This window comes from Scyliorhinus canicula, chromosome 5 (genome assembly GCF_902713615.1).
Source record: "Scyliorhinus canicula chromosome 5, sScyCan1.1, whole genome shotgun sequence".
Lineage (NCBI taxonomy): Eukaryota > Metazoa > Chordata > Chondrichthyes > Carcharhiniformes > Scyliorhinidae > Scyliorhinus > Scyliorhinus canicula.
In genome coordinates, this window is record NC_052150.1 from 164,125,953 (window position 1) to 164,144,787 (window position 18,835).

At 43.7% G+C, this 18,835-nt stretch overlaps 1 protein-coding gene across 3 annotated transcripts in view; it reads left to right on the top strand.

Annotated features, from left to right (window-relative positions):
- mindy3 (MINDY lysine 48 deubiquitinase 3) overlaps positions 1 to 18,835 on the top strand; it is a 141,810-nt gene that overhangs the window by 42,560 nt on the left and 80,415 nt on the right. For all 3 annotated transcript variants that reach the window (XM_038797948.1, XM_038797949.1, XM_038797950.1), the window contains one exon: positions 823 to 903. In XM_038797948.1, coding sequence (XP_038653876.1) covers positions 823 to 903 — 81 coding nt within the window. The remainder of the gene's footprint in view (positions 1 to 822; positions 904 to 18,835) is intronic.

Below are 18,835 nucleotides of genomic sequence, written 5' to 3' on the forward strand. Positions count from 1 at the left end.
GAAAGAAGCACAAAAATAATAGATCCAGGAATAGATGAAGGGAAACCACTGCAATATATCACTGACTGGTCATTGCATTCTCCAGCTTGCCGTGTTCACTGATCAGGGTGATCAATGAGTTGCAGAAAGTCAGCTATGATGGAATTAATAATAATCTTTATTGTCACAAGTAGGCTTACATTAACACCGCAATGAAGTTACTGTGAAAAGTCCCTAGACGCCGCATTCCGGTGCCTGTTCGGGTACACAGAGGGAGAATTCCGAATGTCCAATTTCCCTAAGAAGCACGTCTTTTGGGACTTGTGGGAGGAAACCGGGGCACCCGGAGGAAACATACGCAGACAAGGGGGAGAACGTGCAGGCTCCGCACAGACAACGGGAATCGAACCTGGGACCCTAGCACTGTGAAGTAACAGTGCTAACTACTGTGTTACCGTGCCGCCCGTAATTGTACATTATATCTCTTTGGATAGATGTACTTGTTCCCTGAAGGTGCCAATTAGATTTTTTTAAGGTTCAAATGACTTCTGAACATTGGCACTATTTTTCTGTTGAAAATTAGATTTTCAAGATTTAAATATATAATGGAATTGAGTTTACACTTACTGGCATATTCAACAACTAGAAATGGGCTCTATTATTTTGTAGGCTTGTATTTGTAACTCTTAAATACTTGCACCTGTAATGTCAGGTGTTGATGTAACTTGAGTAATAAAAGGTTAAGTTAGATGCTACTTTGGATATATCTCATCGGTAGAAACTTTTTATTGTGTTTAATGTGCCATTGTAGTTTTTTTTAAACTGTCTTCCATTTAATTTTAGGTTGGAGCATTCCTGAAATCCCCTAAATTTCCCGTTTGGATACTCGGCAGTGAAACCCATCTAACTGTATTCTTTGCAAAGGTAACCTTCTCTGTTTTGTTGAATCAGACAAATGTGCCTGTTTCATTTTTGTGTTTTTAAAGAGGAATTCTAGTCTCTTTTGAAAAATACCATCACAAGATATTTTAAGCACCGATTTAAATTGTGCACCATTTTGGTCGGCATTGGAGGCAGTTCAGAGGAGGTTCACAAGATTGATTCCAAAGATGAGCAGTTTGTAGTATGAGGAGAGATTGAACAATTTAGGCCTATACCCTCTAGACTTTAGAAGAATGAGGGGAGATCAAATTGAGGTACACAAGATGCTAAAAGGAATGGATAAAGTAGACGTGGAGCTGATGCTCCCTCTAGTGAGGTATTCTAAAATGAGAGCTCATAGTCTTTGAATAAGAGGTCGTAAATGTAAAAGCGATTTGAGGAGAAACTACTTCTCGCAAAGGGTTGTGAATCGGTCGAATTTGCTACCCCAGAGTGCGGTGGATGCTAGGACAGTGCCTAAATTTAAAGAGGAGTTAGACAGATTTTTAATTGGTAATGGGGTGACGGGTTATGGAGAACGGGCAGGAAAGTGGAGTTGAGGCCGTGATGGGATCACATGATCACATGTTTGGGCTCAGGAGGCTCCTAAATCATGTGTTCTAGGGAGGAGATGCTCTGGTTGATTTTACAATTCACCTCTTGGTCTGTAGCATTGTAAGTAACAGATGAGGGAACATATCATCCGTGATCGAATGGCGGAGCAGATAAAATGGGCTGAATGGTCTAATTCTGCTTCTATATCTTATGAACCTTATGAACTTCTTTTCCCTGAAAGCTGTGTTTTTCTGTAAGGCAATAAAAACAGTTACAATATGGGATGTGGGTTGGAGGGTGAACATCTGGATGAACTGATTTTCAGTTTTATTCCCACTTGAAACTAAAATGTTTTAGCTGTGTCAGTAGAAAATAGTGAACGGATTAAATGAAGGCAGTCCACAAGCAGGAAATTGGATTTTGGCTTACAAAAAGAGCACTTTGTCCATTTCCAGGTTCCCTTTTCTACTTTTTATTTGTTCATTAGATGACGATGGTATGGTTGCACTTAATGACCATCACTCTCACACGTTGCCTGGCGAAGGTGACCTGCCATCTTGAATTGTTTGAGCCCTTTTGTAATGGTGCTTCCAAACGGCAGTGGGTAAGAAATTCCAGGATTCTAGTCCACTGGTGATGAACGCTAGTATATGTCCAAGTTATGATCATTAAAAAAATTATTTTCCAATTAAGGAGCAATTTAGCGCAGCAAATGCACCTCCCCTGTACATCTTTGGGTTGTGGGCATGAGACCCATGCAGTCACGGGGACAATGTGCAAACTCCACACGGACAGTGACTCGGGGCCGGGGTTGAACCCGGGCCCCTGGCACCGTGAGGCAGCAGTGCTAACTACTGCGCCATCGTGCCACCTGGTCAAGATCATTTTAGGAGGGGAATTTTCAGGTGGTGTTCCCATGATATTGCTTTGCTGTCTATTTTGGTGGTCAAGATCATGTGGCTGAGAGATGCCATTCGGAGCATAAGTACACATGGTGTAAGATAGTATTATGATCTCGATGGAGACCAGTCATGCTTTTATTTTTTGAGATGTGAAACCCAGGTATTTACTAAAGAATGAAACTCCAAAGTTCAAGTTATCAGAAATTAGAAGATTAGGGCTGGTTTAGCTCAAGGGGCTAGACAGCTGGTTTGTAAAGCAGAACAAGGCCAGCAGCGTGGGTTTAATTCCCAAACCGGCTGAGAATTCTGAATTCTCCCTCTGTGTACCCGAACAAGCGCTGGAATGTGGCGACTAGAGGCTTTTCACAGTAACTTCATTGCAGTGTTAATGTAAGTCTACCTGTGACAATAAAAGTATTATTATTATTATTAACCATTTGGTTGGCCTATTGTTTCAATGACTTGTATAAGGATTGCGATTTATTGGGCCTAGTCCATCATTCCAGGAAGATTTCCCCTTAAAATCTTCAACCAAGGTTGTAGATTCCCAGTTCAACACAGACGTCACAAGCATCTTCAAAGTAACCACCTCAGGTCAGAACTACCTTTTGTTCTAATGTTCTTTAACTCTAGAGTCTCGTATCTAGGCCCTCTCCCCAGCCCCTTTCAGGCTCCACCTTGGGCTTGATTATCACTAGTCGCTAATCAAAATATTATCAGCGCACACTGATGCAAACCACTCCCTGTTGTACACCAGGGTTAGGATGCAATCCTCAACATTTTTTCAATGAAAGCAGAAATGCCATCCTCCCATCAACGTCAGCCATCCTGCCTATTGAGATATGAACCTGCAGTTCCTCAATTTGATTAAAACAGGTGCTTTCTGGATTTCCCACGCAGTGCAGAAGTGAAATGGAGCATATTGCGGGATACTATTTTCAGCACTGCACTCTCAAAATATTAGAAGAAAGAACACTGCTTTGAGGCTAACATAACTGTAACGGAACCTGTCATTGAAGCCAAGAGGCCCAAGTTAGATGTATTAGATGCTGTGGTATGAAGAGGCAAGAGTTCAGCTCCTTTTTCACCAACACACCTTTAATGGTTCAAACTCACTCTGCACAGAACTCTACAGATCACCAGATCCAGAGGCCACCTGAAGCCCCTTTACATATCAGTGTCAATCATTGAACACTTAACATAAATGAGACAATCATTGAACACTTAACATAAATGAGACAACTAATTGCAATGTCTCTTAACCCATTACTTAACAGCCCACTCTCATTGATTGCAACAGAGTTCTGTGTGAGAAGACTCTGAATGCATTAAGAGCTGCTAAAAAGTAAAAGTTCAATAGACTGCAAGGCACTGCACCAGTGACTACTGGTTATAGCTATGCCAGAATATCCAGATGTCCTTCTATACAAGAAATGCTAGGAGCATTATGATAAATCATAAAGGTAACAGGTGCTTGAGCAAAGAAGACAGCTGCATTGCGAACAAATGCAAAAGAGGTGGTCATCCCGTACCAGCCTCCCCGAACAGGCTCCGGAATGTGGCGACTAGGGGCTTTTCACAGTAACTTCATTGAAGCCTACTCGTGACAATAAGCGATTTTCATTTCATTTTTCATTTCAAATAAACATCATATTGACTTGTAGGGGAAATGCAGTCACCGAGGAAGCTCTGGACACCATAGAAGTCCCGCCTGTCGCAGAAGCTTGATAGCGAATCTACAGGGGAAGAACTTAGCAAAGCTTTTGACTCATTTGCCTTGTACACAACTCCATTAAGCATGGGAATCCGGCCCTCTTACAGCATCTGAAGTTTTCTGTCTCTGCTGAAGGAAGGGAGCAGTTTTTCAGGATATGTGTGATGCAAAGGTTGTGACCCTGTATAAATATAAGGGTGACTGCAGCAGCACCAACTATCGATGCATCTCCTTGCTAAGTGTCGTGGAATAAGTCCTTGTCCATCTTGGCACTGTGAAATTGTAGATCCTGACTGAATACTTCTATCCCAAATCCCATTGTGGTTTTGGAACTGGAAAATGTACGATTGATATGATCTTCTGAATTGACAAATGACGCAACTGTCGTCACTCTCACCATGGATTCAACCGTATGAGCAGAGATAGCCTATTTAAGCTGCTGCAGAAATTTGACTGTCTGCTGGAGTTGCTCAGTGTGATCTCTTTCCATAACATGATGGGTTAGATCGGCTAAGATAGTGCAGTTGGAATCCTTTGATATTCATTGTAGAGTCAAAGAGGATTGCCTTCTGGTGCTGACACTCTTTGGCATATTTTCTCTTTGCTGCTGTCATATGCCTTCATCTTCAGAGGGTGTCCATTTACATACCAAAGCTGATGGAAAGCTTTCAGCTTTTTCCTGCCTTTGATTCAAGACAACAGTGCCCAATTCCTAATCAGACTTACTTTATACCAAAGGTGCCCCACTAGCATTCCACACCGGGGAACACCTTTAATGGCAAATGGACACACTTTCACTCCTGCAAAAACTTAGATTTGACCATCAGCATCAGGAAGATAATTTCATGTCACAGGATGTTATTATTTCACTATCAATCAGCATTGACAATGTGACAGTGGTATTAATTGCTTGTGATTATGGAGCCTAGACTATCAGTCACTTGATGCAAAATAACATCTGCAAAGAATACAGCTGTTGTGTCCAAGCAGAATAAGACACTTTTGTATGACAGCAACCTGACCAAACTCTGAGTCTGTCAAACCTGCATCCGCAATTCACTCCTCTACAGTGGTGAGACCTGGACAGCGTAGGATAGACAAGAGAAAAACTGAAGAGTTTCCATCATCACTGCCTCCGGTGTATCCTTAGAACATTTTGGGAGGACAACATGAACAACTGAGGTCCTGGAACAAGCTAATTCCATCGGTGTGCACTCATTACTAAGTCAGTGACATCTGCACCAGTTCAGCCACGTTCATCAGATGCGCCAGTTCAGCCACGGCCATGTACCCAAAGTCTTTCTGTACAATGAACTGGCCAGTGGCACATGACCTTCTGGTATTGATATCTGCACTAGAAGGATGCCAGGGAGTGAAATGTGAAGATAGCAGACAAAGATGTGCAGGTTAGGTGGATTGGCCATGATAAATTGCCCTTAGTGTCCAAAATTGCCCTTAGTGTTGGGTGGGGTTACTGGGTTATGGGGATAGGATGGAGGTGTTGACCTCGGGTAGGATGCTCTTTCCAAGAGGCGGTGCAGACTCGATGGGCCGAGTGGCCTCTTTCTGCACTGTAAATTCTATTGATTAAAAGACACAGGCAGGCAGTTGCCAAAGGCCAAGAGCTCTGGAGGAGCACTGGAAGAAGCAAGCCAAAGCCGAAAGCTGAACTGGCTGAGAAGAGAGCCCAGAGAAAAGATGGCTAGCAAATCCTGCAAATTTTCAGTCCTCTGTCCTCATCGGCAGCAAATACCCGGCAAAGACTGCCATGCCACAGTGGAGCCCCTGAGCCACACACCAGGTTTAAGTGTCGACCAACAAGGTACAAACTGACTGTGTCATGATGGAAGGCTGCCAAAGAAAGATGAATTGCTAGAGTGCATTCTGTAGACAGTACATGCTGCAACTGCAGTCTCATAAATAGCAGATTTTGATTTCAATGGTAGTGATGTCAATCAATAAAAGAATATGAAACTATAATTCTATTAATAAACACGTTCTCTCTATGGCTGGTAAATATTTTGTATCTGGGAATGATTATTTCCAGAGGTGACTGAAGCCAAGTTTCTGACAAGATTACAATGCTCTGTTCCTCCATGCAGCCATGTTCCCTGACGTCTAATAAATTGCATATTTCACATAAAGCCCTGCTATCCTTGATCCATTTGTACTCCTCAGTACATTTTCCCGTCCATTGTTTTCTTCTCTCCTCCTTGACTCCTGTTTGCCTAAAGTATGTCTGTCTTTATCCCCCTGCTCCCTTTGAGTTTGCTTTTTGACTATTTGTATATTTGATTTTTTTCTCTATATATACTAAAGAGCAATAATTTATGGAGCTCCTTGTATGTGCTCCACATTCTGAAGCATTTCTCAGCCATTCAGTTACTTTTGAAGTAACTAGCATTAAAAGGCCTGACAGCTTCTACCTTAGTCAACCGATTTCTGCATCACAAGGCAGTACAGATGTTAATGCAATAAATGACTAGCTACTCTCTCCTCCTATTGAACTCTTTTATATTCAGGGTCCAGGGCCAATGGTTCTCTTGGAATCTGGATAAAGCTCCAGCTAGGCCACAGATGGCATTTACATTCAGTTTTGATCTTGAGACATGAGAAAGTACATTGAGGATCCTTGAAAAGGGTGCAAACAAGATCAGAATGGTTTCAGGGATGTGGGATTTTAATTATCTGGTGTCACAAGTAGGCTTGCATTAACACTGCATTAAGTTACTGTGAAAATCCCCCAGTCCCCACACTTTGGTGCCTGTTCGGGTACACAGAGGGAGAATGCAGAATGTCCAATTCACCTAACTTTCAGGTCTTGTGGGAGGAAACTGGAGTACCCGGAGGAAACGCGTGCAGACATGGGGAGAACGTGCAGACTTTGCAGACAGTGACCCAAGCCAGGAATCGAACCTGGGACCGTGGTTCTGTGAAGCAACAATACTAACCACTGTGCTACTGTGCCACCCACACAGTTAGATCGGAGAAACTGGTTGTTGGAGTGGCACTCTTAACAGCCAAGGTATTTGCATATTTGTCATGGCTGCAGGAGAAGCTGTCAGGCCTTTTAATGATGGAATTCTCTAATCATTTTACTACTTTTTTACTCAACGTTTTACTCGCCTGCTCTTCCTCACTTGTGAGCGCTTTCTCTACACTACTCTGGTGTTACTTCAGATTTACACTTCACTGTTGGCATCCAACACTAAAATCTATCAGTGAAATGCAGATCTCAGTTGGTTCCTGCACACTCTACCTTCCTTTTTACTTCACCTTGACTGTTTCGGTCTCTCAGTGCATCAATGCCCATTTATCCCTTCCTCTGTGTAACCATTACCTTGTAGCTATCCATGTGCCACATGCAGTCAGCAACATTCCTCCCTCTGATCATTGTCCCTTTTCTAGTTCACTAACTGAGCTTGAGTCCATGAGACGATTCTTATTGCTTATGTGATGGCTCTGGATAGTCAATGATAATAAGAGCTCTTTTATCACATATGTTTTTAAAGGAAATCAATTTCCACTTTACTGCTATTACAACATGTGCCAAATTCCACTTTGGGCTAGATCCTATCTTCTTCACCTGGCTTTCAATACAAGTCCACATTTGAAATATCGTGTTATTCTGGATCTTGTCTTTCACTGCATGAGGAAAGGTTAAGAGGAAAATGTGTAAAATTGACAGGATTTTTTCCAGTATTTAAAAAGTTCTTTCTTGACCTACTGAAAACAAATGTAATACCCTGTAGCCACCTGTAATGAGGGTAGCCAGAGCAAACCTTTGATGTTAAGGATTAAGTTTTATAGTCGTGTAATCAGGAGGTCAAACCTGGACCCTTCCTGGTGTGTATGACTCAGATGGTCCCTAGATGAACTTCATTAAGTTAACAGGAAACCAAAGTTACAATCTTGCATGCATCTGTATTTGTCATGTAATCTTTGAGTCACCGTGATTTCAGAATCAATGGCAGTTTGCAAATTTCAATTCCGTTTTTTTTTAATCTGGAAATTTTGAAAATCATAGCTGATATCTTCAAAGGTAACCATGCTGGAAATTTTAGAAACTCAATCTGCTGTCTTTAGCCTGTTTGGTCAATACGTGATTCCAGTCCCACACTAATGTGGTTGAACCCGTGGAGGTTTAGGAACCTGGAGGAGAGTAAGTAGTCCTTCTTCACGCACGTGTACAAGGTATACTCCAGAAATGACTTTTTCGTAATGAGCCAAGCAATGTCGGTGGGTGTGGAGGGGGCGGTGTACACAGGAATCCTGATCTCTGATCATGTGCTGCATTGGCTGGACTTTAGATTTAGCTCAAGGCAGTAGCAGAGACCAGGATGGAGGTTATATTCGTGGCTTTTGGTGGGCGAGGGGTTCTGTGCGAAGATGCAATCAGTGATCAGAGACTATGTGGAGTTGAATCAGAATGGGGAGGTATCGGCGGCCACATTTTGGGAGGCGTTGAAGGCAGTGGTTCATGGGGAGGTTATCTCGTTTAAGTCGCACAGAGATGGGACGAGGAGGGAGGAGTAGGGGCGGTTGTTGGACCCAACAGTTGAGGTGGACAGGAAATATTCGAATGCACCTACCAAGGAAGGGTTGGCGGAGAGAGAGGTTACAGGAGCAGTTTGACAGGCTGACGATGGGGAAAGCAGTGAGGCAGCTACAGAGGGCGAGGGGGGTGCCGTATGAATATGGAGAGAGAGTGAGCCATATGCTAGCCCATCAGCTACAGAGGCTGGTCGCGCCAAGGGAAATTCTGAAGGTGCGGACAGGGAATGGGGAGGTAGTGACGGAGCCGGGGAAGATGAACGAGGCATTCAAGGATTATTACGAGAAGTTATAAAGGGCCGATCGTGGTGGTGAGGAAGAGGATATGGATTAACTGGAATTCCCAAGGCTGGATGAAGAGAGGAGGCAGGCGCTGGAGAAGCCGCTGTGGCTGAAAGATGATGGATAGCATAAAAGGGATCAACTTGGGGAAGACCCTGGGGCGGAAAGTTACCCAGCAGAGTTCTATATGGAGTTAGTGACTGAGTTGGCACCACATTTACTAGGGATATTTAGCGAGGCACTGGAAAAGGGGGAGCTACCGGAGACACTGACCCAGGTATCGATCACGCTAATTCCGAAGAAGGGGAAGGACCAGTTGGAGTGTGGGTCATATAGGCTCATATCACTTGAACATGGAAGTGAAGGTGTTGGCTAAATTAGTGGTGGGGAGGATGGAAGGATACGTTCCGGGGAGTGGTTGTAGAGGACCAAATGCGTTTTGTAACGGGCAAGCAGCTTTCCAGTAACATAAAGCATTATTAAATGTGACCATGATCCCGTCGAAGGCGCGAGTACCAGAGGTAGTGGCCTCTATGGACGTGGAGAAGGCTTTTGACCGGATGGAGTGGTGGTACCTGTTTTCGATTTTGGGACGGTTTGGGTTTGGGCTGATGTTTGTGGTGTCGTGCGTCTGTTGTACGTGGCCCCAGTGGCAAGTGTACAAACAAATGAGATGAGTTCACGGAGCTTTGGGTTGCATAGGGAAACGAAGCATGGTTGTCTGCTGTCACCACTGCTATTCGCGCTGGCGATAAGAACCCTTGGCGGTAGGAATCCTTGGCGGTGGCCCTTAGGGGGTCAGTAAAGTGGCAGGAGATTGCAAAGGGGAGTAGGGAACACCGGGTGTCGCTGTACACAGATGACCTGTTGTTTGTGTTGGACCCATTGGAGGGGAGAATTATGGACATACTAGAGAGGTTCAGAGCCTTCTCGGGCTACAAGCTGAATGTCGGAAAGAGTGAGGTGTTTCCAGTGAATGCTGCGGGTCAGGAGCCAATCTTGGGGTGTGCCATTTGGGGTTGCCAGGGACAGGTTCCGGTATTTGGGGATTCAGGTGACGGAAGTGAGCAATGATGCATAAATGTAACCTGGTGGAGGAGATTAGGGAGGACTTTCCGGCACCTGTTCAGGGACGCCGGTATGGGAATTGAACCCGTGCTGCTGGCATTGTTCTGTATTACAAGCCAGCTGTTTAGCCCACTGCTAAACCAGCCCCTAGGGTGAAGAGGGCCCTCTGCAAAGGTAGAAAGGGGCATAGCATTATCAAATTTGTTGCACTACTACTGGGCGGCGAATGCAAAGAAGGTGAGGTGGTGGTGGGAGGGAGAGAGGTTAGAGTGGGTTAGGATGGAGGAGGAGTCCTGTAGAGGTTCCAGCCTAAGGGCCATGGTGACAGCAGCCCTTATGCTGGCACCGAGAAAGTTCAAGGTGAGCCTGGTGGTACAGTCTACGATTGCGGTGTGGAGCCAGTTGAGGAGACACTTTAGGATGGAGTGGATTTCAATGCTGACACGGCTGTGAGGGAATCACAGATTTAAGCCGGGGGAGACGGATGGCACGTATAGGAAATGGACGGAAGTGGGGTTGGAGAGGGCAAGGGATCTATATCCGAAAGAGAGGTTTGCAGGTCTGGAAAAGCTGCGGGAGAGGGTGCACCTGCTGAATGGAAGCGAGTTCAGATATATGCAAGTGAGAGACTTTGCGCGGAAGGAATGAGTTGGTTTCCTAAGCTGCCAAAGTATATACTGTTGGAGTGGTTGCTGCTCCCGGATTTGCAAGGAGAGGGTAAGATTGGGGATATATATGGGTGGCTGGTGGAGTAGTGGGGTGAACAAGTGGTGAGGATTAAGGATAAATGGCAGGGAGAGCTAGGTTGGGAGATAGGATGTGGAGTGAGATGTTGCCCAGGATGAATGCAACCTCCTCGGGCGCTGATGTGTTTGACTCACTTTAAGGTGGTGCATAGGGTGCAAATGACTCGGCGAGGATGAATGGGTTCTTCCAGTGCGTGGCAGACAAGTGAGAAGTGTGGGCAAGGACCAGCAAATATGGGGCTGTGAGAAGTTGGAGAGCTACTGGGAAGGGTTGTTTTGGACACTATCGAAGATTGTGGATATAGAGGCCGGGCCGGACCCTATGGTGGCGAGATTTGGTGATTCGGAAATGCCGGAGCTGATGGAGGGGAGGACAGCTGCCGTCATGGCCTTCGCCTCTCTTGTTGCCTGGCGAAGGATTCTGTTGGAATGGGCGGTCAACAGCATCGCCAGGTTTGTCGGCCTGGCTGGGGGACTTGTACGGCTTTCTCCAGCTGAAAAAGATCAAGTTTGAATTGAGGGGATCAGCAGAGGGCTTTGAGATGCGGTGGGGACTGTTCATAACGATGTTGTAGGAACTGTTTGTTGTGGGTGGTGGGGCAAGAGGGAGGGGTGAAAAGGGGGGAAAACCTGCACCAAATGAACTGAGGTGTGGAGAATAATTTTGTACCTTTGAATATGTTCTTTTTTAATGTATTTTCCAACGTGGTTGAGCCTTACTTGCCCTTCAATTTTCCTAGTAAGTTAACCAGTTATATTAAACCCCAGATGTTGATGACAACCCACCACCACCTTAGCGTAACAAAGGATGGACAGTAATGCTGGACTTGCAAGTAATGCACATGGACTGAGAATGAAACAATGCCTTTTTAACATTTAGTTTTATGTATGTAATAAATTCTGGATGGCACTGTTGAGTGAATGCAATTTCATGCTTGAGTTCTGATGGAACCTAATTGAATGTGACCGATACTATATTTTGGGAATGTTTTGGTGACTTTAGTTTATGTTTTGAGAACATTTTGAAATACGAGATGGTATTTCAAAGGTTTCTCCATGTTCGTTCAGTAGAGTTGCTAAGACCTATTTCTGTTGCTGCTCCTATTGTAAAACAGATCCAAGAGTTATATTAAAATCTTGTTATAGTTTCCAATTTCCTATTTCCCTTTTAATGGAGCTATGTTTGTATCTTAAGTTGAATGGAAATGTTACACTCATTTCTGTTCTGTATTTTTGTGTGGTATAGGAAATGTCCAACTTTGGAAGTTGATCTTTGTCTGAAAAATTGCTTACAATAACATTGTATGTTTACTATGCACGATATTTATTTAACACTGGCAGAAAATTTTGAATGTTCAGAATCGGGTATTCATAGTTCCAGAAAGGTGACAGTGAAAGGAGTCAAAAGTGTGAGGAAACTTTGACTTGATCATAACCCTCACAATCTTTGTGCAGCCTTCTCGTGTACAATGTTAAATTATAACAGATTATATGCCTCTAATCTAAAGTATGTCACAATGAACTGAACAAATCTCAGTGGCATTTGTTCGACCAGTCTCCAGTGTGTCTAAGATGCCCCAATAGTCTTTTGTTATTACTGAGCAAAGACATGCTGTGACAGCTGTTGCATTAGATAAAATTGATGAGCGTGCTGACAGAGATGAAACCAATCTGCGGTATCAAATGTCTTTCTTCTCAATTACATTGAGTAATTTTTTGAGTTATCTTAAGTAGGCTTTTGATGTTGGGTGGGAATTGATGAGTTTTACATCCCAACATTGTCACTGCTGATGGTTAGAGGGTCTTTCTCCTCTCTAGAAGTCTCACCTCTGACCTTACTCGGGATGCAGCAGATTCATTTTCAGGTGAGGGCAGTTGGAGAAACACACCAGCGGCCAGAACGTTTTTCTGCAGCAATACAGAGCTGTCTGCAATCGCATTGATAGCTTTGCTGTAGGGAGATCTTGAGGGTGTCAGTTACTGGGAATAGGGAAAGGAATGGATTGGCTCAAAGCAAATACTTTTGTTCTACATTTGCCTCATAAGCAAAGCATTGTATAAATGGTCATCTGTCGTTTTACACTCTCGTTAAACAGTGCACACCATTAACAATTGTGGCAATATTTCACCCATCAGTGAACTCATTATTTCAAACAATCATTGCTACATAGAAAATTGTTTCAATTTGTATGAGCAATAAATGGATATTACATTTTAAAACTGCTTTCATTACTTTTTCTTAACAGTCAGACTGAGAAGCTTTATTCTCTGAAGCATTCTTCTTTTTGGTTTAGGGACTGGTTTAGCACAGGGCTAAATCACTGGCTTTTAAAGCAGACCAATACTGGCCGGCAGCGCGGGTTCAATTCCCGTACCAGCCTCCCCGAGCAGGCGCCGGAATGTGGCGACTAGAGGCTTTTCACAATAACTTCATTTGAAGCCTATTTGTGACAATAAGTAATTTTCATTTCATTATGATTTTATGATTCATTTCATTTCATTTTCATTTCAAATACTAGTGCAAGAAGAGTATTTTTAATTCCTGTTGGATATAAATCAGTGTGCATTATGACTAATGGCATCTCGTGGCTTACTACATTTACACTAATCCCTTTAGTGGTCTTTTGTTCAAATTATCCACACTCACCCTTGTTCTACTGTAGTGGTACTTCAAAACTGTATAATTTTACTCCCATCGGGTATATTCTTGCCCTACGCTCTTTAGAGGATTAGAAAGCTGTCTTTGTTCACACATTGTTCCACATCAGCGATACCTACTTCGCTAACAATGACCATATAAAAGGAGCGAAGAAGATATATCTGGATATTGAAGTACTTGTGACCAATTGATCTGCTTCCATGCTAAATCTCCAATTTTATATGTGTGGTCTTGAGTTACAGTCTAGAAACAAGTTGGGAGATGGAAGAATCTGCCAGTTGTAATATAAGTGCACAACTTTAAAAGAATCATTCCAGCTAGTTCAGGAATTGCTAACCTGTCGAGTGAGTTAAACTTAGGAGAGGCATACTAGGAGTATTGAAAGGATAGATTTCACTTAAACACTGCTCCCTTCATGTGCTTCATATAAAATGTGCTACGTTGGTGATTTGTAATCCTGTTGGTCTCACTGGAGTGTTGTTTCAACCCTAAAATGATAGGTAAAAATCAGGTGCAAGATCAGTCCCCTCTTTGAAGGGTCTTATTGATCCTGGCTCAAGCTACGATTGATATCAAGAAACAAAAATACACTGCAGATTTCTTTCAGGAATGACAAATGGATGCTGTTTTGAGAGAATTACCGGTACAGAATCATAATTTGTGACAAGCATCGTTACGTTCTAGTGCTGTAACTAAATTCTGTATGATTACAGTCATCCCATTCTCTTTCTCCCTCCTACCTCCACAAGTGTTCCTCCAGCAAATGCTGTCACCAGGAATGTTAAGATCATAACTGGGGGCCGGTTTAGCTCAGTTGGCTGGATAGCTGGTTTATGATGCAGATCAAGGCCAACATCGAGGGTTCAATTCCCGTACTGGCTGTTATTTATGAAGGCCCACCTTCTCAACCTTAGTCCTCACTTGAGGTGTGGTGATCCCTCAGGTTCTCAGTTCTCTCCCCCAAAGTGTTGACTTTACTTAGTTTTAAGATCGTAATTGTATCCAAGGCCAATCATGTAACTGTTAGAGACTGGCAGAAGGCTGATGTCCAGATTCTGATTATCGTTTTGTTATTATTTGTTTCTGAAACCCTTGCCAGCCCCAACCAAGTTCTTAACGTGGTTGTGATTGTGGGAAGCCAATCATTTCAGTTCCAGGACATTACTGCAAGCATTCCTCAGAGTAGTGACCATAGAACATTACAGCACAGTACGGGCCCTTTGGCCCTCGATGTTGCGCCGACCTGTGAAACCATCTGAAGCCTATCTGACCTATATTCCATTTTCATCCATATGTCTATCCAGTGACCACTTAAATGCCCTTAAAGTTAGCGAGTCTACTACTGTTGCAGGCAGGGCGTTCCACACCTCTACTGCTCTCTGAGTAAAGAAACTGCCTCTGATATCTGTCCTATATCTACTACCCCTCAATTTAAAGCTATGTCCCCTCGTGTTGGTCATCACCACCTGAGAAAAGAGACTCTCACTGTCCACCCTATCTAACCCTCTGACTATCTTATATGTCTCTATTAAGTCACCTCTCAGCCTTCTCCTCTCTAACGAAAACAACCTCAAGTCCCTGAGCCTTTCCTCGTAAGACCTTCCCTCCATACCAGGCAACATCCTAGTAAATCTCCTCTGAACCCTTTCCAAAGGTTCCACATCCTTCCTATAATGTGGTGACCAAAACTGCACGCAGTACTCCAGGAGCGGCCGCACCAGAGTTATGTACAGCTGCAGCATGACCTTGTGGCTCCGAAACTCAATCCCCCTACTGATAAAGGCTAGCACACCATATGCCTTCTTAACAGCCCTATTTACCTGGGTGGCAACTTTCAGGAATTTATGTACCTGGATGCCGAGATCTCTCCGTTCATCTAGACTACCAAAAATCTTGCCATTAGCCCAGTACTCTGCATTCCTGTTACTCCTTCCAAAGTGAACCACCTCACACTTTTCCGCATTAAACTCCATCTGCCACCTCTCAGCCCAGCTCTGCTGCTTATCTATGTCCCTCTGTATCCTATAACATCCTTCAGCACTATCCACAACTCCACCGACCTTCGTATCATCTGCAAATTTACTAACCCATCCTTCTATACCCTCTTCCAGGTCATTTATAAAAATGACAAACAGCAGTGGCCCCAAAACAGATCCTTGCGGTACACCACTAGTAACTGAACTCCAGGATGAACATTTGCCCGACCATCTTCAGATACGTCCATCATAAGGTTGGAAGTGGGAATGTTTGCTTGATTGCGCAATGTTCAGCACTATGCGAGACTCCTCAGATACTTAGACAGCCCATGTCCAAATGCAGCAAGACCTGGACAATATCCAGTCTTGAACTGACGAGGAACATTTGGGCCACACAAGTGCCAGGCAATGACCATCTCCTACAAGACAGGATCTAACCATCGCCCCATGACATTCAGTGGCATTACCATTCCTGAATTCCCCATGATCAGCCTTCTGGAGGTTACCATTGACCAGAAGCTGAACTGGACTACCATATAAATACTGTGGCTCCAAGAGCAGGTCAGAGGCTAGGGATCCTGAGGCGAGTAACTGATCTCCTGACTCCCCAAAGCCTGTCCAAGTCAGAGTGTGATGGAATACTTTCCACTTCCTGGATGAGTGCAGCTTCAACCACACGAAGCCCGACAACATCAGGACAAAGCCCACTTGATTAGCACCCCTTCCACAAACATTCGCTTTCTTTACCACTGATGCATAGTTGCAGCATTGTGTACCATCTACAAGATGCACTGCAGGGACTCACCAAGGCTCCTGAGACAGCACCTTCCAAACCCTGGCAGAACCAAACTGAGCATCAGTGAGCAGGTTATTGCTGAGTAAGTGCTGTTGATGACCGGTTCCACCACTGTACTTACGATTGAGAGTAGATCGATAGGGTGGTAATTGGCCGGGTTGGATTTGTCCTGCCTTTCCTGGTTCAGAACAGACCTCCAAAAGGGTCTTGGCAAGTTATAAAAGTGCCTGCTGCAAACAGTAAATCATTTTACACTTTGGCTGTCAATGTTTCTCCCTTTCATGCTGTACTGGAATTCCAGAGAACACCAATGTGCAACAAGTGCAAATCCAGTAAATTAATCTGAGTGTAAATTAGTTCTTTATTCCAGCATTGGCATATATTCCGTTTTAAACTATCGGCTGAAGTTATCTGAAAAACCAGGGAGTTTTCTTACTTGTGACTGATTCTAAATCAAATTTGAAGTTTCTTTTGGTCCTCATGAAGAGGAAATTGGTTTGAGGAAAAGATATTACAATATCCATTGAGGGCAGCACGGTAGCATTGTGGTTAGCACAATTGCTTCACAGCTCCAGGGTCCCAGGTTCGATTCCCGGCTTGGGTCACTGCCTGTGAGGAGTCTGCACGTTCTCCGTGTGTGCATGGGTTTCCTCCGGGTGCTCCGGTTTCCTCCCACAGTCCAAAGATGTGCAGGTTAGGTGGATTGGCCATGCTAAATTGCTCTTCATGTCCAATGTTGGGTGGGGTTATGGGGATAGGGCGGAGGTGTGGACCTTGGGTAGGGTGCTCTTTCCAAGAGCCGGTGCGGACTAGATGGGCCAAATGGCCTCCTTCTGCACTGTAAATGCTATTATATATTATGGAGACCATTTGATCTCCAAACAGTGTAGGGCCAATAATAATAAGTAGGCTTACATTAACACTGCAATGACGTTACTGTGAAAAGCCCCTAGTCGCCACACTCCAGCGCATGTTTGGGTACAGAGAGAGAATTCAGAATGTCCAATTCATCTAACCAGCACCTCTTTCGGGACTTGTGGGGGGAAACCCATACAGACACGGGGAGAACATGCAGACTCCACACAGACAGTGACCCAAGCTTGGAATCAAACCCAGATCCCTGGCACTGTGAAGCAAAAGTGCTAACTACTGCTAACATGCTGCCCTACTAATGTCGTAAGCTTAAAAGAAAGAATGAACCAAATAAGTCAGGATAGAATTTTATTCAAATCAGTAAGGTTTTTCTACACTAGTAAGAACCAAATCTAATATTTACGATTGTACAAGTCTCTGCACAAGTGCTTTCAATTTGGATTTGTTTATTGTCATGTGTACCGAGGTACAGTGAAAAGTATTTTTCTGCGTGCAGCTCAAACAGATCAGTTAGTCCATGAAAATAAATTACATAATAGGGCAACACAAGGTGCACAATGTAAATAAGAGACACAAGCATCGGCTGAAACATACAGGAGTGTAGTATTAATCAGATCAGTTCATAAGAGGGTCATTTAGGAGTCTGGTGACAGTGGGAAAGAAGCTGTTTTTGAATCTGTTCCTGCATGTTCTCAGACTTTTGTATCTTCTGCCTGATGGAAGATGTTGGAAGAGTGAGTAAGTGAGGAAATGTCCCCTCAAATCTCCTGTGAACCTCTTAGCTGGTTAAGTGCCCTTCAGCCAAGGGAAATAGGATCTTCCTATGCATTCTAGATTTTTCAATTTAGACACTTCAATTAGCTCTCCCTCAACCACCTGTACTGCAAATGAAAACTCTAGTCAATGCAGTCTTCCCTCAAATCACCTGTATGCCCCCTCTAGTGCAATCACATTTATCCAGTTGTGCAGACCTACATGCAGTGCTCCAGCTCTGGCATAACCAACTTTTTGTCCAGTTCTAGTATAATTCGTCGTCTTACAGGCTATTTTTAAAAATGTATTTACGGGATGTGGGCGTCACTGGTTAGGCCAGCATTTATTGCCCATCTCCAGTTGCCCTTCAGAAATATCACTTCTTGAACCAGCTTTCCACCTGCCAGCCACCTCCAAGGATCTGTGGACATACACTCCCAAGGTCCCTCTGCTTCTCTATACATCACAGTATCCTATTATCCGTTTGTATTCCTTTGTTTGCCTTCCTGCGGCTTGAACTCCATTTCCTGTTAAATTGTCCACCGGACTAGACAATTATACATTCCTGTAGTCTACAGCTTTCTTCTTCTTTATGGACTACATAACCAATTTTTGTATTGTATGCAAATTTCTTAATCATGCCCCTTACTTCAAGTCGAAATCATGAATATGTACCACAAAAAGCAAGTACTGACCCTCGGGTAGCAGCATTGGAAGCAGCCACAAAAACCTCAGCCAAATTTGGATCCAGCTTGCCAATTTGGTTTTGGATCTGATGGACTTTTAGTTTCATGATCAGTCGGCCATGTGGGACCATATCAAAATCTGTTACAATCTCTGCAGACTACATCAAATGCACTACTCTCATTGACACTGTTCGTTTCGTCCTCATAAAATTATGTTAGTCAGGCATGACCTTTTAGGATACCTGAGCTGTGACTGTCATTAATTAATCCATATCTTTCTAAATGAAGATTTATCCTGACCCCTTGAAAAAAATCCTCAATGTTTAAATTCTGAAGTTGTCACCTCTTGAGAAATTTAAGATATGAAGGAT